The 21632-nt window shown below is 54.3% G+C and overlaps 1 protein-coding gene across 15 annotated transcripts in view; it reads left to right on the plus strand.

The window, feature by feature from the left end:
• Positions 1-21632, plus strand: part of NTNG2 (netrin G2) — a 71487-nt gene that overhangs the window by 45849 nt on the left and 4006 nt on the right. For 10 of the 15 annotated variants that reach the window (XM_084999777.1, XM_084999769.1, XM_084999812.1 and 7 more), the window contains 5 exons: positions 13852-14024; positions 14893-14919; positions 15853-15990; positions 19176-19250; positions 20688-20789. In XM_084999777.1, coding sequence (XP_084855903.1) covers positions 13852-14024; positions 14893-14919; positions 15853-15990; positions 19176-19250; positions 20688-20789 — 515 coding nt within the window. The remainder of the gene's footprint in view (positions 1-13851; positions 14025-14892; positions 14920-15852; positions 15991-19175; positions 19251-20687; positions 20790-21632) is intronic. The other 5 variants (XM_084999859.1, XM_084999870.1, XM_084999830.1 and 2 more) reach the window with 4 other exon arrangements.

Raw genomic sequence — 21632 nt, forward strand, 5'->3', positions numbered from 1 at the left:
AAGACAGAAAAAGAAAGAGAACTCTTCAAAGGACAGCCGTTAGTCAGCACCCCTGAGATCCAGCCATTGGCCTCGGCCACCTGCTGCCTGGGAGGGGCGGCCCCTGGGCCACCTGTCCCCTGAGTCCCAGCACCTGCCAGGGCTGCATCCTTCCTCCTTGGAGTCCAGGCTCCCCGCCCTGGATGCACAAGCCCCTGGACACGGGAAGGGCCTCCATGGGGTCAGCCTTCGCCCTCATGCGTCCACCCTCACTCACATGCTAATGTCTCCAGACCAGCAAAGGTTTGGGGTTCGCCTCCCTATAAACCCAGAAGCCCACTGAAACACTGAAAGATTTTTCTCCCAAACAAAAGAACAGTCTTTACCCAGAGGTAAATGCTCTACCTGGCAAGAGAAACAGGAAGACACAGCTGGCCGCTTTAAAATAGCAATTTGGGGAGTTCCCGTCCTGGCTCAGCGGTTAACAAATCCAGCTAGCATCCATAAGGATGCAGGTTCCATCCCTGGCCTCACTCAATGGGTTGAGGATCCGGCGTTGCCGTGAGCTGTGGTGTAGGTCGCAAACTCGACTTGCATCTTGCATAGCTGTGGCTGTGGTGTAGGCCAACGGCTGAAGCTCCAATTGGACCCCTAGCCTGGGAACCTCCATATGGCGCAGGTGCAGCCCTGAAAAAGCAAAAAAAAAAAAAAAAAAAAAAAAATAGTGGGGAAGACTCCAGGCAGAGGTGATCAACCCCAAGAACCCAGGATCCTGGGCTCTCCTGTTTGCCCCTTTTCTGCAGACTGAGGGGTCCCTGGTGCCCTGATTCCTGGCAGGTTGGACCACTGAGGGGACCCAGCCTGCCCCCCCCACCCCCGCCTGGCCCCAGCACCCAGCTCCCTCGCTCACCCAGACTCCCTGCTTGTCCGCTCCCCATCCTGTCCCCAGGAGCGGGTGACATCACTCTTTCCCGAAGCCAAAGTCGACCTACATTCCTCCGCCCTCCCTCCAGTCTGGGAGGCGCTCCAGACACCCCCCTCCTCTCACCCTGAGAAGGGGAGGGCCCGGCTCACGATTCTCGATTCTCCTGGAGCACAGGTGCCAGGCCCGTGCCAGATGGCGCTCCGTCGGCAGCTCCCAGGCACGCACGCCCCCCCCCTCGCGGGCAGGACACGTTGGCGCCTGGCCCAGGCCAGTGCCCCCACCGTCCTGACAACTGCTTCGTGCTTCTCGTGGCTGTCAGGCCCCCAGCCGGGCCCGGTGGCGGTGGACAGGATGGGGTGACGTCGGCCCGTCAGTCTCCTAGCAGGAGCAGGGCATGTGTCCCCGAGAACTTGGGCTGCCTGGGACAGCCTGCTCCTGGAGGTGACACATGGCCCTGCTTCCAAACAGCCTGTGTCCCCTGGGCCTCGTTAGGGACTCATCAACTGGAGAAAAAGAAAAGGCTTAGAGACTAAGAGGTGAAGGCAGCGGCAGCCCCCTCTCTGGAAGGCAGGCAGCCAGGCGAGCTTCCAGTGGGGGGGTGGCTACACCCCAGGCCAGGCCCTGAGAGGGGTCAGGGGTCAGGGGTCAGGGGTCGGGCTGGAGGGCCACAGCTGACCATGTGGGGTGAGTAGGGCTGGCAGGTGGGGCTGCCAGATAAAGTCAGGACGACTGGCTAAGTTTCAATGTCACATGAAGAACGAGTAGTTATTTTAGTGGATGTCCCAAATATTTCATGGGACTTATAGGCAGATGCTCGTTTTACTGTGATCATTGTATGGAACTTCACCAATGTTTGGGTTTTTTACAAATGGAAGGTGAGGGGCAACCCTGAGTCGAGCAAGTCAGTGGGTGCTGTTTTTCCAACAGTTTGTGCTCACTTCGGGTCTCTGCGTCACTCTTTGGTAATTCTCACAATATTTCAAACTTGATTATTATTTAATAGTATTATTATTCTTATATATAGTTGGAGATCCGTGACCGGTGGTCTTTAGTGTCGCTGGTAGGACTCACTGGAGGCTCAGGTGATAGCATTTTTTTAGCAATGGTCTTTCCTGAGTTAAGGTATGTCCATTGTTTCTTAGACATAATGTTAATGCATCCTTAATAGACTACAGTATAATGTAATCATAATTTTTATATGCCCTGGGAAACCAAAAAGGTCGTGAGCCTGGCTTTACGGCGACATTTGCTTGGTTGTTCTAGAACTGAACCTGCAGTCTCTCCAGGACATGCCTGTAATGCTACTAAAAAATTACTCCTTGTGAACCTGAAATTCAAATTTAACCAGGCATCCTGTATTTTTATTTGCTACCTCTGCTAACTGTAATGATAGGAGGCCCTTTAGGGAAGTGACTCTAAGAGAACAGTGGGCGAGTCCTCCCCGGTGGGGGCTCCCAGGGGCCTGGAAAACAGGCCAGCTGATTGGGGGAGGGGCTGTGGGCCACAGAGAGGGGCTCTGGGGTGGGGTGTTGGCAGTTTGTCGTGGATAAGGGGACCTGTCCTTTGGGGCTAATTCCTGGGGGCTGCTGGGTGAGGACCGTCCTTGTTCCTGGGAACCCTCACATTCCCCTATGCCACCTGTTGGCCATTAGCAGTAACAACGCAGCTGCCATTTATGGGGGGCTCTCTATGTGCCCGACCCTGTGCCAGGCCCTTCCCATGGGCCAACCCATCCCGTCTTCTCCACGGCCCTGTCCCGTGGGAACTGTCGGTTCCCTGGTTCTGCAGTCCAGGAGGCCAAGACCTTGAGCCTGGTCACCTGCCCCCCCCCCACCCCCCCAACTGCTCCAGCCGTGACTCCGCCCGGCCTTAACCGAGCTGCCCCTCCGAGCCAGGCGCTGTGCAAAGGGCTTCTGGGCATTACCGTCCTGCTCCCTTTGTCCTTCCCTCCTCCATTCATTCAACAGCTGTTGATTGAGAGCCTACCGTGTGCCACTTATAGACAACTGAATAGAAACAAGAAACGTCGAAAATCTAAGATGCAGTTCAGCCCTTGCAATTTGCAAATGAGAGGTCTGAGACCTGAAGAAGTGACTTGCTCAGGGTCACCCAGCAAATCGGGAGCAGGGAGTTGGCTCTGACTCTGGCTGCTGACTCAGCATCTTGGCCCCTCCCCCACCCCCTTCTTACAGCTGCTGCTGCTGCCCCCCGCCCCCCAAAGGGTCAAGGCCCTGGGATTCTGTGATGGGGCGGGCAGCAGATCCTGATGGGCTGGGAGTGGACGGCTGGCCCCTCTGTTCATTATTAAATAATGCTTCCTGATGGATGAGCTGTGTGGCGGGGTCAGGCGGCTCAGGTGATGGTTTTCTGGTGAGATTGATGGTTCTTGAAGGTCAAATTCAGAAAGCAATTCCTTGGGAAAATTGATCCCATGGAGGCAGGAAAGATATGTGGGCAGAGGTGCAACCAGGAGTCTGGACGCAGCAGGCAGCAGGCAGTGTTGGGGGTGGAGAGGCAGGAATAGGAGCTTTCTCCTGCATTTCTTTGGCCAAGGCTGGGCTTCAGAGTTGGTGGGGGCCCCCCGGCCCCCACCTCCCACCTGGCCTTCATTATCCAAGTGAAGCAATCAAAGGCGAGTGAGACACAGGGCAGTAGAGTCCAGATGAAGTCCAAGCCTAGCTAGCACCCAGCAGTTCTGGGTTCAAATCCAGCCTCCTCCACCCAGAGACCCGGGGCAGGGGCTCGTGGCACTTGACCTACCATGAGCCTCACCTGTAGAAGGGAAGGGTGATGCCATCTGGGTTTTCACAAGGAATTATTTCATAAAGCATGTCCCAGAGCACCTGTTCACCTGTGCCTGCTCAATAACTTACTTATACACTTGCTCATTATTTTATTTATCTCATCTCCCAAGGGAAGAGAAATTGCAAGACAGTAGCCTGAGGGCAGGCGGGGGGACATGTCTGTGTTTGGGGGGATTGTGGGAAGGTTGGACTTGTCTGAGCCTATCATCTCTCTGAGAACCAGCACTGGAGACTCTTCAGGCTGCCACCCCCTTCCTAGAGTGGGGCTCACAAGCTGTGTGGCCTTAGGCCACTTACTTACCTTCTCTGTGCCTCATTTCCTTTTCTAAAAAACAGAGATCATAGCAATATACCTAGGTTCTTGTGAAGAACCGATGCTTATTCCAGGAAAGTTCTCAGGCCCCTCTCTCTGGGCAGTCAGAAGTATGAGAGACGGAAAACCAGCAGGACACTAGCGTTTGTCACGCACTTACAGGCACCAAGCAAGCACTTCATAGGCCCTGTCTTAGTTGCTCCTTGTGACAACGATATGAGGTAGGTGCCACCACCATGCCTAATCTACAGATTAGAAAACTGAGGCCGAGGGACGTTCAGTGACCCCCCCGCCACCCCAGTGGCAGGCCCTGCCAGGCTAGTGCAATCAGGGACCAGGGCTACCACTTGCCAGCATCAGGAAAATTAAGAGGAGACATATGAGCCCCGAATGGCCAGGTGACATGGCAGGTGCATTACTTATGTCCACCTGCCCATCCTCCATTCATGAATGACCCAAGTCCCCGATCCTTGCGACAGCCCAAGGTGTGAACAGGCTAGTTGCTCCTCATCCTCCAGGTGAGAAAACTGGGCCTCAGGTTGGTGATGAGCTTGGGCAGGGCCACCCAGCGTGTGCACTGGGAGGGGGGCGAGGCCCTGCCCCTCATCCGAGGACCCCAGTGCCCACAGCACTGGCTACCACAGAGGGCAGACACGCTCTGACTCAGACCACCTGGATTCAAGTCCAGCTGGGGTACCTCAGGCAGCTCACTTCACCACCCCGGGCCTCAGTTTCCCCCTTCTGCACAATGGACATATTAATATAATAGTATGTTGTTGGCAGGACAGTGGTGAAGGGCTGCTATGCTCAGCCACATGGAGCTCTCAGAATGATGCCTTGTATCAGCTGTGTTTGCCTGGCAAGACTTTCTTTAAGCTACAGCGTGATAGGTTGACACAAATGGCAAAACAAATGCTGAAGGTTTGTGGGATCAAGATGTCGATAAAACCCTGTTTCCCAGGCTCTAGTCGTTCAGGTAGCCCCTCTGCTATTTCCCACATGTCCCAAGGATTTATTCATTTGTTTTTTTATTCCCAGCTTTACTGAAATATAATTCTCACACCATAACGCACCCATTTAAAAGGTACAATTTAGGAGTTCCCATCGCGGCTCAGTGGTAACGAACCCAACTGGTATCCATGAGGATGTGGGTTCCATCCCTGGCCTCGCTCAGTGGGTTAAGGATCCGGCATTGTCGTGAGCTGTGGTGTAGGTTGCGGACAAACCTCGGATCTGGCATTGCTGTGGCTCTGGCGCAGGCCGGTGGCTACAGCTCCGATTGGACCCCTAGCCTGTGAACCTCCATATGCCACAGGTGCAGCCCTAAAAAGATTAAAACAAAACCAAAAAAAGGCGTACAATTCAATGACTTTTGGTATATTCACAGAATTGTGCAAGCATCCCCACCACTGACTTTTGAACATTTTTGTTACCCCAAAAATAAACCCCATTCCATCTAGCAGTTGCTCTCATTCTCCCCTACCCCCAGCCCCTGGCAACCACGAATCTACTCTCCGTCTGTCTTGGACTTTTCATATAAATGGAATCATGCAATATGTGGCCATTTGTGTCCAGCTCCTTCAGGCTGCGTGATGTCTTCAAGGGTCACCCAGGCTGCAGCAGGTATAGGTGCTTTGTTCCTTTTTATAGCTGAATACTATTCCACTGTGCATACACACTACATTCGGTTTGTCTGTTGATGGACATTTGAGTCTTTTTTACTTTTTGACTATTGTGAATAATACTGCCATGAACATTCTCATACGTTTTTCTGTGGACATTGTTCATTTCTCTTGGATATATACTTAGGGGAATTACTGGGTCATAGGATAAGTCGGTTTCAACTTTTGAGGAGCTGCCAGACTGCTTTTCAAAGTGACTGCACCATTTTTCATCCACACAGGCAGTGTTCGAGGCTTCCCATTTCCTCTACCTGCTCATGAACATTCTCTGTTATTCTCTGTGTTTTTGATACTAGTCGTTCTAAAGGGTGTGAGGTAGGAACTCCTTGTGATTTTGAATTATGTTTCCCAGATGGCTTATGATGTGAGTACATGCTTGTTGGCCATTTGTCTGTCTTCTTGGGAGAAATGCCTATTCAAACCCTTTCCCCATTTAAAAACTTGAGTTGTCTTTTTATTATGGAGTTATAAGCATTTATAATATCTTCTTAGCTATGTCTCTTATCAGAGATAAGATTTGAAAACTTTTTCTCCCACTCTGTGGGTTATCTTTTCACTTTCCCAATGGTAACCTCTGAAACACAAAATATTTAATTTTGATAACGTCCAGTGTATCTATTTTTTTCCTCTGTTGCTCATACTTTTGGTGTGATGTGCAAGAAACCATTGCTTAATGCAAAATCGGGAAGATTTACACCTATGTTTTCAGAGTTATCTAGTTGCAGCTCTTAATTGTAGGTCTTTGATCAGTTTTGCGTTAACTTTTGTTTATGGAATGAGGTTGAGTTCTAACGTCAGTCTGTGGCATAAGGATATCTCACATGATTTATTTATCAGCTTAATAATTTCTTTAAATGAATATGCTTTTAAAATTTGGCCTTGCCAGAGTTCCCATTGTGGCTCAGTGGTTAATGAATCCGACTAGGAACCATGAAGTTGTGGGTTCGATCCCTGGCCTCGCTCAGTTGGTTACGGATCTGGCATTTCCGTGAGCTGTGGTGTAGTTGACAGACGCGGCTCGGATCTGGCGTTGCTGTGGCGCTGCCGTAGGCTGGCAGCTACAGCTCCAATTAGACCCCCACATGCCATGGGTACGGTCTTAGAAAAGACAAAAAATAAAAATAAAAATAAAAAATGAAATAAAATTTGGCCTTGCCTAGGCAATAATATTTTTGAAATTCCCTGGTTTAGTGAGTTTTTCACTTAAAAAAAAAAAAGTATGGCGTTCCCGTCTTGGTGCAGCAGAAACAAATCCGACTAGTATCCATGAGGATGTGGGTTTGATCTCTGGCCTTGATCAGTGGGTTAAGGATCCGGCATTGCCGTGAGCTGTGGTGGAGGTTGCAGACGTGGCTCAGATCCCACATTGCTATGGCACAACAGGATGGGCAGAATCTCTGGAGCGGCTGGGACCCAGGTTCGACCCCAGGCCTGGCACAGCGGGTTAAAGATCCGGTGTTGCTGCAACTGCGGCTCAGATTGATCCCTGGCCCTGGAACATCCATGTGTCTCGGAACAGCCAAAAAAGAGGAGGAAAAACTACTCTGTAATCAAAAATAAACAGAAACTATTACACCGTGTGTATAGTGCGTGTCCACCTCTCCCCCGGGCATCGCTTATGCTCCACTTTGGCAGATGATGCTGATTATGGTGGGTGCTGGGATGAGGAAGAGTGTGGCAGGTGCTGGAAGGAGGTGGGGATTGTGAAAGGCCTCCTTACAGAAGTAACATTTGCCCTTGAACCTGACACTCCCTCTAGGCGTTAGCTTTAGCAGAAGGAGGTGGAGCCTGGCAGGGCAGTCCATGCGGAGGGAACAGCATGTGCAGAGGTCCAGAGGAAAGCAGGACCAGAACGCATGCTGGATAGAGATGCAGAAAGACACACAGACAGAGAGGGACACAAAGAGAGAGCCAGAAAGACCAAGCTCTGTGTATTGAAGCTCGTGCCTGCGCGCGCGCGCGCACACACACACACACACACACACACACACACACACACAGAGGTAGCATCACCCAGAGCTCCCTATGAAGTTAGGAAGTCTGAGAGGCAACTCCATTGACTGGGTTCTTTGTTTCTGCGCCAGCCCTGGCGAGGCTGCACCCACACTGTGTGGGCTCCTCCTGGCAGCCCTGCCCAGCAGGGAATGTCTCTCCCTGATAGCAGAGGCACCAGGCCCATTCCAGGCTCAACCCAGGAGGACAGAGAAGCCAAGACACACTCTGAGAGATGAAGATGGTGGGAGGGGCTGGCCAGCGTGGAGCAGGGCAGAGCCCAGTTCAGGGAGGGACATCTGGATTTGGATCCATTTACACTGCATGACCTTGGGTAGGCTTCTCCCGGGCTGGCACCCCCTTCCAGGCCTGTCCAGCTCTCACCTTCTGTAACTCCCTACTAGCGTCATTACAAAACACTTCTCCGATTCAGCTGCTCTTCTACGAATTTTTAACGAGCCAAGGTCAGTGTTATCACCCAAAGTTGAGATGACAGTCTTTTTTTATGTAGCTGATATCTAAAAATATCCCATCCTCAGGCCAGAGGATGGAGTACATTCCTGGCTTCACACAGCTGGGGTGTTCCTCTCTAGCTAGCTCAGTGGGATGTGAAATAAGCATTCAGACGGAAAAAAAATTAAAACTTTCTGAGGTCAAATACATTTTGCAAACAAAGTTAACAGTTTTCCTGCAGGACTTGTCAGAGCCTTTAATGTGCTAATGTGCCCTGGGACCCTGGGTGGAAGAGGGGACAGGGAGCAGAAGGTCAGGGCATTAGGAGAGCATCATGTGTATTGACCAGTAAGATTTAAGCCCAGGACCTTTCTTTGCCATGGACCATCTTTGGGGTCTAGGGTCCCTAGTGCCAACAGGTGCCTGCCCACCCCTTCTGTGCCTTTCTCACAGCTGAGCACATAGTAGGCCCATAGTACATAGGTGGTAGCTGATTGGAAATCCAGAGAAAGAGTGAACAGGCTTTCTCGTGCTCCGTTTATTTCAGCTTTGCGTTGCAGTCAGACCTTGACAGGGTTGGTGTCCAGGGAAGAAGGAGTTAAAATAGCACAGACTTTAGCACCAGCTACCTTCCTTGGACAGAGCCTTCACTCTGCATCAGAAGGAAGAATTCTAGTCCAGAGAATTCAAAAGACATCCTTGGGGAGTTCCTGCTGTGGCTCAGTGGTAATGGGCCGACTAGTATCCATGAGGATTCGGGTCCAATCTCTGGCAGCCCTCACTCACTGGGTTAAGGATTCGGTGTTGCCATGAGCTGTGGTGTGGGTCGCCATCACAGCTCAGTTACTGTGGCTGTGGTGTAGGCTGGCAGCTGCAGCTCCAATTCAACCCCTAGCCTCGGAACTTCCATATGCCATGGGTGCAGCCATAAAAAGACAAAAAGAGAAAAAAAAAAAGCCATCCTTGGGCCCAGGACTTGAGAATCAGGAACAGTGCGTGATCTGTAACATGGAGCAATGGTTTCCCAAACGGGACCCTCGCAGACCAGCTTCTGCTCCTGAGAGGAAAGGCCTGTTTGAACTCAGGTACCAGCCACCTTCACCACGTGGCCTGACTTCAGTTTTCAAATATCATGTGTTATCTGCTGGTAAAAAAGTGTTAGCACCTGCTCACTGTGAAGAATGTGGGATATGTGCAAAGTGACAAAGAAGAAAATAGAAATCATTTGTAATCCCTTCCCGTCCCTCGCTAGGACAACCGCAGGAACATCTAGATGGATTGGTCTACTGGGGCTTCGGGTATGGAAATATGCGTTTAAATATAATCAGAAGCTGCATGTATTAGTCTGCCTGGCTGCCCTAACAGAGTGCCACAGCCTGGGCGGCTTAAACAACAGATATTTATTTATTTTCTCACAATTTTGGAGGCTAGACATCCAAGATCAAGATGCTAGTGGGGTTGGTTTCTGGTGAAACCTCTCTTCCTGGCTTGGTGATGGCCAACTTCTCCCTGTGTCCTCACGTGGCAGAGACAACCCTGGCATCTCTTCCTCCTCTTATAAGGGCACCAACCTGTCTGATTAGGGCCCCACCTTCTGATCTCACTGAACTTTAATTACCTCTCTAAGGGCTCTATCTCCAAATACAATTGCGTTGAGGGTTAGGGCTTCGCCATAGGAATTTGAGGGTGCACCTAATTCAGTGCTGATGCTACAATACATGCAATTTGATACCCTGCTTTTTTCAATCCATGTTCTAGCCTGTGTTAGCCTCTTGGACTCTGGAGCCGCGCATTTTTGAGTTCCAGTCCCAGGCCCATTTTTGAGCAGGCTCGTGACTCTAGGCAAGATACTTAACCTCTCTGAGCCTCCGTTTCCGCCTCTGTAAAATGAAGGTGACAGCTGCACCAGCTCTCGTGGTCATTTGAGGGTTGCATGAGATGCCCACTGGCACCCAGTAAACACGCCCTAGTTTTGGTCTTTTGATTTGGAATGTTTATCAGAAATATTCCCCGTGGCTTGAGAGAGGCTTTGACAATGTGATACGTGATAGCTTGATAATACTTTACATAGCACGGAGGTGCCCAAGTTCTTTCAGCATCTGCAAGATGATTCGAGGGCAGAGGGAAGCTACGAGAAGGGAGGCAGCCCTGGTGCTTCTGAAGCCAGCAGGCAGCGGGTTAATGCAGAGCTGCAGGACTGCTAGAAACCTGGCAACCAGTTTCCCCACTCGGGATCCTCGCCCCAGAGAGGCCAGCCTCACAGCGGTGCTCCGCTGTGATGGAAACAGAGGGCAGGAGCGGAGGCAGCAAGAGCCAGGAGCCAGGGTCTGGTGAGACTGATTTATGAGGCGGGAAGAGGCAAGGAGTTAAATATTCATCGCGTGGATGAGCGGAGGCTGAGGGGCGATGCTTAGAGGAGCGTCTCTGGGCCCAGTGGAAGGTGGGGTATGAAAAGAAGGGGGAAATTAACGAGCGAGACAGGAAATGCTGGTGAAGTGTTCGGGAAACAATCTTTGAGATGATGGGAGCCAATGAGGGGAAATGCTGCCCAAGCCGAGCATCACTACGGGATGTAGGCGCTTCCACCCTGGTCCAGGCCACTGTCCTCTGGGGCCAGCTGAGCACAGCTTTCTCCCTGCTCTCCCTACCCTGGCTCTGGTCCCTCAGACAGAACATTCTCCATGGAGCAGCCAGGGTGATATAGAAAATATGAGCCAGTACAGGACACCTCCAGCCTTCCAGGGGCTTCCAGAACAAAAGCCAGCCTCCATGTAACAGTCTGGCCTCTCCCCTCCCCCTGCCCCTTAGTTCATCTCGGACCTCACAGACTGAGTTCTTCCCGGCCCGAGGGTCTTCCCTCACGCTCTTGGCTCCTTCCAGAAGGTTCTCCCCTCCTTGCCTGAGTAACTCTTGATGCTCCTTCTGGTCTTAGTTGTAAATTGCTCTTCCTGGAAGCCTACCCTGCTTCCCCCGAGACTAAGACCCCACGATACCCCCTCCTTATAGAGCACTTGGGCACCTAGAGCAGTTGACACCAATGAAAGATTGGCCTGATTATTATTTTTAAACTAAGTCTGGCTTAATGTTTAGGTCTTAGGTTTTCAGATAATTGAGCAGAGAGTGCAGAGAGGTGGTAATATCCCCTCTCCGCGGTAGAGTTTCGCCATCATTAACATCTTGCTTTGGTGTGATATATTTGTTACAGTTGATGAACCAATATTGATACACTGTTAACTAAAATCCACAGCTGACACTGGGGCTCTATCCTGGTGCTGTGCGGTTCTCAGGGTTTTCACAAGAGCATAATGTCATGTATCCACTATGACAGAATCACAGAATCACTTCACTGCCCTAAACATCTCCTGGGTTCCACCTAGTCATTCCCACCCCTCCCCCAATCACTGATTTTTTTTTTTTTAAATTGTCTCCCTGCTAGACCCTAGACTCCATCAGAGCAGGGACCCCCTCTTCTTTATTGACCATTCCACTCACCCTTCCCAGCTAGCGCCCCCTGGCATGTAACAGGTGCCCTATAAATATTTTCTTTGCACATCTTAATAAAAAATAAAATCCCACCAAACAGGGGTTATTCTGCAATTTGCTTTTTGCAAATATTGACAATATATCTTGGAAATCTTCCCATATCAGACTAGAGAGCACTTGCTCTCTCTCGCACGCTCTCTCTAACGTTTTATTATGGAGGATTTGCAACATGCATACAGAAATAGAATCTACCATAATGAACTGCCATATACCTGTCACCCAACTTCAGCAATTAACTCATGGCCTTTCTTGTTTCATCTGCACCCCTGGCCGTGTTCTTTCCTGTGTTATTCTGAAGTGGATCCCGACAACGATTTTATCTGTAAATATTTGTGTGTGTCCCTAAAGATAAGGACTTTTAAAAACGTAACCTCAATGTCATCATCGCACTCAATAAAAATTAATTTATTATATTTTTTATTTCTTTTTTTTTTTTTTTTTTCATTTTCACCTGCTCTCTTGGTACATAGAAGTTCCTGGGCCAGGATCAAATCTGAGCTGCAACTGCCACCTAAGCCACAGCTGCGGCAACACCGGGTCCTTAAGCCACTGGGCCGGGCCAGGGATTGAACCCACAATCTGCAGTGAACTGAGCTGCTGCAATTAGATCATTAGCCCACTTCACCACAGTGGGAACTCCCCATAAACATTAATTTAAATCACCAAGTATAGTCAGTATTCAAATTGCCATTGTCTTGTGAATTTATTTTATTTATTTAGCCACTCCCGCAGCATGCAGAAAGTTCCAGGGCCATACCCTCACCACAGCGGTAACCTGAGCCACAGCAGTGACAATGCCGGATCCTTAACCCGCTAGGCAACCAGGGAACTCCCATTTATCTGAATTAATAGGTTATTTGATGGCGTTCCTGTCGTGGCTCAACAGAAACGAATCTGACCGGGAACCATGAGGTTGGGGGTTCGATCCCTGGCCTCGCTCAGTGGGTTAAGGATCCGGCGTTGCCATGAGCTGTGGTGTAGGTTGCAGACGCGGCTCGGATCTGGCGTTGCTGTGGCTCTGGCAGAGGCCAGCAGCAACAGCTCTGATTAGACCCCTAGACTGGGAACCTCCATATGGCCCGGGTGCGGCCCTCAGAAGAGAAAAGACAAAAAAAAAAAGAGGTTATTTGAGCGAAGATCCAGATGAGGCCCACACCCTGCACATGGTTGCTTTGCCTTTGAAGTTTCTCTTGATGCCTCCCCCCCTCCATATTAAGTGTTGCTCCTTGCTATTCATCTGTTCTAGAAACTCTGTCCTCACCTCCGGAGCTCCCTCAGTCTGGAGTTTGCTGATTGCATCCCCCTGGTGGTGTTTAGTATGTTTGTCTGTCCTCTGTATTTCCCATAAACTCATAGCTGGATCCGAGTGAATGTATGGGATCATAAATTCATCAGTTTATGATCAGATTCAAGTTCGGTTCATCTCGACGAGACTGCTTCAGGGTGGGGTGTATCCTTCCATCAGGAACCTTTTCTCTGGTTGTCTCTCTGTTGATGCTCGGTGGATGCTACGTGGCAACTTCCTAATTCTATCCTCCCATTTACCGTTATCAGCTGGAATGCTTCTATAAAAAGAAATATCCACCCATCAGCTGTTTGTTACCTGGAGGTACAGTTTATATAGGCCAGGCAAGACAAGTGCTTGATTCTTTCCCTTTATTTACTGGTTTCAGAATAATGAGTTGCCTATAAATATTTGAATGAATGAATGAATAATACATGTGTGGATGAATTGACAGGGGTTTGGGATTCGGGGCTTCTTTCTGCCCTCTAGGGCCTGGGTGTGGGCATGGCTGAGAGTAGAGAGGTGTGTCCTGGGGCTGGGTTCCTGTCTACACAAGCAGGGGCAGCTAGCTTTTGCTGCCTGTCAACTTCCCACAGTTAAGGGCACAGGTGACTGTAAGCTGTGTTACGATCCGGGACAAGGGCCTCTCCTTACCCCGCCCCAACCAAGAGGAAGGAACCAGGGGCCCTCAGGCTGGGGAGGACTCAGAATGGAGTTGGGGAGAGTTTGTCTGGAAGGAAAGTCATGGCAGGTTGGTTGGGTGGCCTCAAGGGTCCCTTCCGGACCACCCCTAACACCCCACCCCGGCCCCTCCCGGAAGCCAGGCCAGCCCGGCCACGTGCTCACTGACGCCTCTGCCCCCTGTGTCACCCCAGGTGCAAGTGCAACCTGCACGCCAACCTGTGCTCTGTGCGCGAGGGCAGCCTGCAGTGCGAGTGTGACCACAACACCACCGGCCCCGACTGCGGCAAGTGCAAGAGGAGCTTCCGCACGCGGTCCTGGCGGGCTGGCTCCTACCTGCCGCTGCCCCATGGCTCGCCCAACGCGTGTGCGTACCTCAGAGTGACCGCTGCCCCCGACCACCACGTCCCCCAACCCCCTTCCCACCTCGGACCAGCGAGGCTGCAGTCCTCCTGGCTGCCCCTCCTGGCCACACCCCCAGAAGCCCCTCCATTGGCGCCCCCGCAACAACTGGTGAAAGATTTATGTGACTTTAGGCTGATCAAAGCCAGAAGCTTTGCCATGAGTCGGTGACAGGCACATCATGCGTGTGCTGCTCTACAGGCCTTTGAAGGGTGACGGGCCAGACTCACGGCGCTCACGGGCCTTCAAAGGCACAGAGCGCTCTGGGCATGACAGCCCAGCCCCCTCCACTGCCTCCTCGCAGGTGCCCACCCAGCGCTTTGCTGCCAGAACCATTTCTTGAAACCCCCTTTCTTTAGTCACTGTCTCCTCCCTTCACTCGCAGGCTCACCTTCCTGCATCTGTCCTGCTGGCCTCCCCCACCCTCTGTGCCCTGCTCTCCAGAAAGGATCCCCCGAGGTCCCCCCCGCACCCACAGACCAGACCGTTACCCGCAGGTCAGGCCCCGAGGGGCCCCAGGCTCCTCCTCTCAGACTTTCTTCACCATCACGCCACCGGGGCCACCAGGAGAGGTCCACGTGCCACGTGTCCCCCTGCCCACACCGCAGCATCCACCCAAGCATGCTGGAGCACGGATGCATAGACAGAATGGCCCGGATTGGAATCAGGCCTCTGCCACTCAGCGGTGTGGCCTTGGAGAAGACATTTCCCCTCCTGAGCCCTGCTTTCTGTACAATCGGACCCTAAGAGACCCCCCCGTGGGGCTGTTGTGAGGACTGAATGAGTGAGCAGTGACCAGCCCCTCACGTGGCTGTTGCTCTTCTTTTCTGCAGGTGCCGCTGCAGGCTCAGCCGTTGGCAGTAAGTACACACCGGGTTGCCGCCCTGGGGAAGGCGACTGGGGCCCTCGGTGCACGAGCCTCTGCAGGTCCTGGAAAGTGCAGCAGAGGAATGACAGAAAGATGGGGCTTTCCTGTCCCCCACCCCCACTCCCACCCCACGCTAGGCCTGTGGGCCCCTCCCCATTCCCCATCCATTGGCTTCTTCCCCTCAGCCCCTCCTTCCTGTCTCACAGTCCCGCCCCTCCAGCTCCTTGGCTAGTGCTGCTTTGGAAAGGTCCCCCCCCACCCCGCCCTCGCCCCACCAATTCCCCATTCCTCCCCCTCCTACCGGGCAAGAGAGGGGTCACCTTTCCTGACCAGAGGCAGAATCCCCCCAGTCTGACCACGAGGTTTGGCCTCCCTCTGGGCAGCCTGCAGCTCTTAACCTCTGCAGCCACTTGCCCTGAGGCATCCAGGTCCCAGGGCCCTCAAATCATCTGAAGGAGGCGGGGCGGCGGCGGTGGGGGGGTCCTGACAGCTCAGCAGGGAAGGTGGGGGAGAGATGGTGACAGACTATCATGAAGTCATCATCAAACACTGACAGTGCCTGCCATCAGCTAAGCTGGACACTTGTGCCGTCTCATTTCATCCTTGACGCCTCTGCCCCCTCGGAAGGTACTACCATCTGCTCTGAGTGTCAGCAGGAGAGGTCTTGCCAGTGTCAGCCAGCCAGCTAGCCAGAGGCTCATTCCAAACCTCAGAAAGGCTTCCAGGGTGCCTCCGCCAGGGCTTTTTGGGGCCACACTCAGTCCCCAGACTGCTCCTTGCTGGGACACCAGTGGGCAGCGGGTGCGGGGGGTGGGGTGGCCCAGAAGGAAGCTGGATCCAGAGGGGACTCTGGTCCCCTCAGTGGGCTCGTTAAGTTGCTCCTCTGGGTTGCACCCCACCCACTGCTTTTCTCATCTCTCGCCAGGCCTCAGCCGGTCCCGGAAAGACCCTGTCCCCAAACCCCCTGTGGCCACTGCGGCCATGTGGGGGGACCCCACCACTCCTGTCCCTTCCGCATCCACTGCTCAGACCCCCGCGGTCCCCAGCACCCCACAGCCCACAGGTGGGTGCCCAGGCACAGTCTCGGCTGCCCTGCCCTTTCCCACTTCTTGCTGAATCTCTGCCCCTCCCGGATGTCGGTGATGGGGCAGGGGGAGCATCAGCCTCGGGGGAGGGCAGGGGCTTGGCTTTTAGAGTAGAAAATGCTAGATCCCCAGAGCCACAGAAGCCTGGGGCCAAGGGGTGCTCAGGCTGTCTGGACCGCCCCCCTGTCGCGGGACCCCAGCCAGGCCCTTTAGGACTCACCGCAAGCTCCTAGATCCTCTTCCTCCTGCGCCCCACCCCCACCCCAGGCACTGCTCAGGAGGACCCCGAGAGCAGCCAGCCAACAGGACAGGGAGGAGGAGGGGCCCAGTGGCAGCAAGGTCACTTAAGTTCACCCAAAACTTCTCCCAGTGGGGTTCCTGCCTCAGTGCTGGGCCACCCCCAGCAGCTGTCCCAGCCCCGTCCCCGCCCCTCTCCCCATCCCCAGCCGCCCACCCATGGACGGTGCAGGGTTAGCCAAGAAGGCAGACTCCTCAGATCAGCGAGGCAGAAGCGAGCCTCTGAGCCGGGGTTTTCAGCCATGGACTGCTGGGCCTTTCGGGGCTGAGTGCGTGGTCTCTGGTCTCACCCGGGGAGTCCCATGAGGCCCTGCCTACTGCAAGGTCCAGGAGTCTGAAAGGCCTCATCCTTCCCAGAGAGCGTCAGGAAGGCGTGGCCAAGGGCAGTTCTCCTGGGTCCCACCAGCGGGGAGGGGTGCCCCACAGTGTGCCCCCACCCTGCGCCCATCCCCCTCTGCAGGGAGGCGATGGTGGAGTGGGGGCTCCTTACTCCTTGGGCAGCTCTTGACCGTTCCTCTCTCTGATGCTCACGGACCCTTGGAGGGGGCGCATTTCCAACAGTTAGGGACCCCCTCCATCCGCTGGGGAGGGGTCTGCCCACAGGCTGGCTTCTCCTGCCTCCGTGATCAGCCCTCCCCCAGCCAGTGGATTCGATGGGAAAGCCCCCCTCCCCCAGCTCCTCCGTGGACCAGAGGGCGACACCTCACACCTCTTTTCTTTCTGCCTCCCTCCCTTCTCCACGGGAGGCAGTTACAGGAGGCAGGGCCTGCTGGGAGATGGGAGGGTTTCAGGAGCCTCCTGACCCAGGAATCCTCTTTGGGGTGGAGAACACCCGTCACTCTGGGAAGCCGGGCCCTGGACATAATTTGATCCAGCTGCCGGAGACCTGCGCTTTTTCTGCTGAGCCTGTGATGGGCAGATGGGACCAAAAATAGTCAGTGGTGGGTGCTGTGTCTGCCTGCAAACGGTGATCTGTCTGGGTGGGAGGCCAGTGACACACACACACACACACACACACACACACACACGTTAAGGATCCTGGACCCCATTTTCAGAGCTGTATCTGATGTGTTACCAGGGCTGCAAACTGCAAAGCTGGGAATTAAGGAGAGGATCCGTCAGGGTGGTGAGCCCGGCAAAATTTGAACCTTGAGGGTCTCCAGGAGGCACCCCTCCCTCCAGGCCAGACTGTCCGACATCTAGTGAGGTCAAGGTCTGATTCACATCCTGAGCCCAGGGCCAGGTGGTGAACATTAAGAGAAGGCTGCAGTGTGACAGCCGGGGACCTGAGTGGCCCTCGTCTTGGGGGTCGTCACTGCTATTTAGCAGCTGAAGCCTGTGCCTGGCACCCCACGATGCCGGGCCCCCCACTAGTCATGACCCTCACTGCAGCTAGTGGGGAATAGACGCCTCCTGGGCTGGGAGCTTGTCCTGTGTCCCTTGTTCACAGCCCTGCGAGTTAGCGTCCTAGTCCCACAGGTGAAGGTATTAAGGCTTAGGGAAAAGGAGCTGGCTTTTTAGAGTATGTAAATTATACCTCAATAAAGCTTTTTTTTAAAAAAAAAAAGAAAGAAGCAGTTGCTCCAGGCAAAAGGCAGGAGCTGAACTCGGGGCTCACTGACTCCAGACGCTCATGGCCCCCTCAGCTGCCCAGTGCCACGGCCCCCGGGCCTGACGACCTGGCTTGGAACCCTCCCCAGTTCCGAAGGAACAGACGGGGACTCCATCTGCTCTCGGCAAACGACTTGGGCCACTGTGACAAGGCTCTTCCCGCATACCTAAGTGTGTCCCCGGACAGCCCAGCCGGAGTCCAGCTCCCGGCCCCCAGAAAGGTCCTGAGTCTCTCCAGGGACCTCCCCCCAGGTGCTTCGGGCTCTCTGGCCCGAGTCCAGCTGGGCCCTTGAACCCCTGGCCCAGATGCTTCTCCCTCCTGCCTGGCGGGCCAGGGCTGCGGGCAGAAAGGCTGTTCAGGATCACTCGCCCTCTGCCCAGGGCGGCCGCGGAGGAGGGCGGTGGGAGAAAGGCTGCAGAGCGCGCTGCCTTGGGGGCAGGTTCATCGTGGCTCTAATTAAGCCCTTGCCAATTTGGGTCCAGCAGCCTCTTCCCATTGAACATCACATTACTGTCGATTTGATGTCCAGAGGCTCCCAGCTCCCAGCTGGAAAGTCTCCTGCACTTTTTAACTGGTAGATTTTCTCATGTACATAATCCCTTTAAGAAGCGGAAAAAATCCGATTTCTCCCCTGTCCCTCTGGGTCTGTCTTTTGAAATTCAACACAGAGCAAATTCCTTGCCTATCAGCCCTGCCTGCGTCCCTTGCTGTGTGTCCAGTTTGTCCTGGAGATGGCCACTGTGGCCTTTTGGGGCTGACTCATGTTGGGGTTCCTGGTGAAAATGAGCCCAACTAGGGGTCGGGAAGGGCTTTCTGTCCAGTCCCTGGAATGAGGTTGGACGGGAAGCCTTCAAGGACCTTCTGGAGACACGTTCAATGTCTTGGCCAGAGAACACGCCCCCTTTGCAGCCATTAGCCAGAGACTTCAGCCCAGAGGTGTCTGGGCCCAGATATGGGGCTCAGTCTAACATTAGCCTTCAGTGGGGGCGGAGACCAAGAATGAGGTGCCCCCCCTAAGACCTCCCAGAGCATGCAGATGCTCGGACATGGGGCCCCCTCCAGCTGGATTCTGTGTGCCCCTCACAGGCTGCTGTAGTGTAGACGCTGCCTCTCCTGTAGATCTGAATCAAGTTCTATTTGGCCAGTGTAGACAGAGCCGCTTCTATAGTGCCGCTTCTCCTATGGGGGCCTGTAGCAGGTTCTCTCAGCCCCCGCCCCTCACATAACTTGCTTTCTTCTCTTCTTTCCCCCAAGAGTGGACCGGGCCATCTACTGCTGCCCCTCTCTGGGCGAGCGCCCCCTGGCCCCAGGTGGCCTCCAGTGCAGAAGGTATGGGGCAAGCCCCTTCCGAGGCTCTGTAGTGTAGGCAGCAGGGGCATGCGGTGGGGACCCCAGGGGCAGGGCACCTCCCAGTGCGCTGAGGGGAGGGGCCTCGGAACTCCACCCACCTCCACCTGCAGCTCTCACGACTTAGAGCCAGCGTGACATCGCCACACCAGCCCTTTGAGTCCTGCTCTCCATCCTGACCCCAACCCCCAAGGGCTTGGAAGCCAAGTGGAGACTCTATCCTGATAACGGTAGTCCTCGGTCTCCAGCCACGGCGCTCACAGGACTGCTCAGAGTCAGAGCTTCCTGCGGGGCGGTGGGTGGAGGGGAGTATGAGCAGGTAATGAGTTCCAGGCAGCGGGAGCAAAGGCTTGGCGGTGGGATGGCAGTGAGCACGCCCGACCAACTGGGGTGCCCAGAGCGGTGGTGGAAGGCACTGAGACCAAGCCCAGAGTCCCATCCTCCAGCCACCCCGGGTTGAGACATGTGGCGTCGTGGGTTGCTTTGTAGCCATGGTGGGCACACACAGGAAGCACAGAGAGTCTGCCCGGGTCTCCAAGGACTGTTGTCCCCAGCCCCAGGTCACTGTTCCCTGGACATTAGACCCTAATGCCTGGCTTAGGCGACAACCCCACCCACATCCCCAGTTCCCCTCGTCCGCCCGCCCGCGGAACAGTGAGCAGGGCTTTGAGCGCCCCCTGCTGGCAAACAGTTCCGGAGCCACAATGGGTGAGCAACCTGGAGGCCTCTGAGTGGGGCGTCCTACCTGGTGAAGGAGAGCAGGTTGGAGCCATCCCTTCCCAGCCCCGGACCGACTAAGGCAGCACAGGCTCCCAGGGGGAAGCGAGGCGCTGGTGCTCCCAGGACCACCCCCCTCCCCAGAAAATTCGAGGCTGGGATTCCAGGCAGTGGGAAGCAGGGCCAACTGTGCTCATGGCTGGACAGCACCTGCACACAGAGATTCTGTAAACGGCAAAGGACTCACTTTAGCTGGAGCAGGGAGTCTGCTTCAGAAAGGAAGGATGATGCCAGAATCTTGAATGCCAAGTTCAAGGTCTGGTCTGATGCTCATTAGGAAAGCCGAAGCGGGAGAAGGAGTACGAGGATGTGCAAAGCGAGGTTTACAAATAGTCAAACAACTGTCCCGAGTCAGCAAAGTATTTAGCGCAGCATGAGGGTTGTTGGGGACAGAGAGCAACCGGGGAAGATTAATCCAGCTAGATGTGTAGATGGTCTCCGAGGGGGGGGCCCAAGACAGGCCCGGTTCTGCACGCTCCTGGATGTGCTGTGTCATCTCACATCTCAGTGGGTGACAAAGCTGCCCCAGAGTTTGCTCAGGGCACCTCGGGAGCCTTTGCTGGAGTTTACCTGGGCTGGGACCACCCGACCCGGGCAGCTGGACCACGGCTGAAGAAAGAGCTTGTTTCTCATCTCTCCAAGCTGCGGGCTCGTCCGCTGCTGTCCTTGGCCCTGTCAAGGCCTCCAAACTTTTCCAGCTCAGGCCCAAATCTCCTCAAGTGATGCCTATTGAAGAATTCCAAGGTAAGGCCCCCGGGGAGAATCAGTGCCCGCCCCTGCACCTCTCCCCCGACCTCTGCTGGCGGGGGTGGCGGGGGGAGCAGGATGAGGACGGATGCTTGGCTCAGAAAACCCTCCTGGAGTAGCTGGGTCAAGGTGAAACCAAGCCTGTCTCCCCTCCTGTCCTCCCCCACCCCCGACCTGGGGAGCTGGGAGCAGGTATGAGTCAGAAGCCTGGTGGGCAGGCACAGGGCGGGCAGAGCAGTGGCCAGAAATAGCCTGTCCTGGCTCCCCTGGGAGGTGTGGCCCAGGGGCTCATCTTGGTTGAAGCAAGATCTGGGACACAGAGGTCACTGGCACTAACCCCTTGGGACACCCGGAGGATGCCTCACCATATCACTGTCCCTGGAAGGACAAGGTGAAGGGGACAGGTCCAGGAGGCCCAAGGTGTGGGCACGCCCCCTATCTCCTCCTGGGCACATGTCAGAGGCTCATTTCTCCAAGGTCTCCCCTGCCCTTGACCCTGACACTTGGTCCATCCCTCCTTCTCCCATCATGAAAGGGGGGGGGTCCTCTAAAGAAACAGAGATGGTGTTTCCCCCTCCTTGTTCAAGGGGAGCCACACTGACTTTCTTGTTCAAGGGGGTGTCAAAGGATGCCCCCCCTTCTTGTGGCAGGGAAGGCGACCCTCCTCCCCAGACCCCACCCACCTCTTGATGACTTCATGGGAGCCACCTCCAATCTCCAGGGGGCTTGCCCCCGGAGGTCACAGGTGCCTCCGGTGAGACTCAGAAGCCGGGCCAAGGCCAAGGGGAGTCAAGGCAAGATGCCCAGAGCACAATCTTAAGGCAGCCCCACTCTCAGGGT

Source organism: Sus scrofa, chromosome 1 (genome assembly GCF_054392235.1).
Source record: "Sus scrofa isolate SSC_HxYL_T2T_F1_AM1 chromosome 1, Sscrofa_HxYL_maternal_Yorkshire_Landrace_v2.0, whole genome shotgun sequence".
Lineage (NCBI taxonomy): Eukaryota > Metazoa > Chordata > Mammalia > Artiodactyla > Suidae > Sus > Sus scrofa.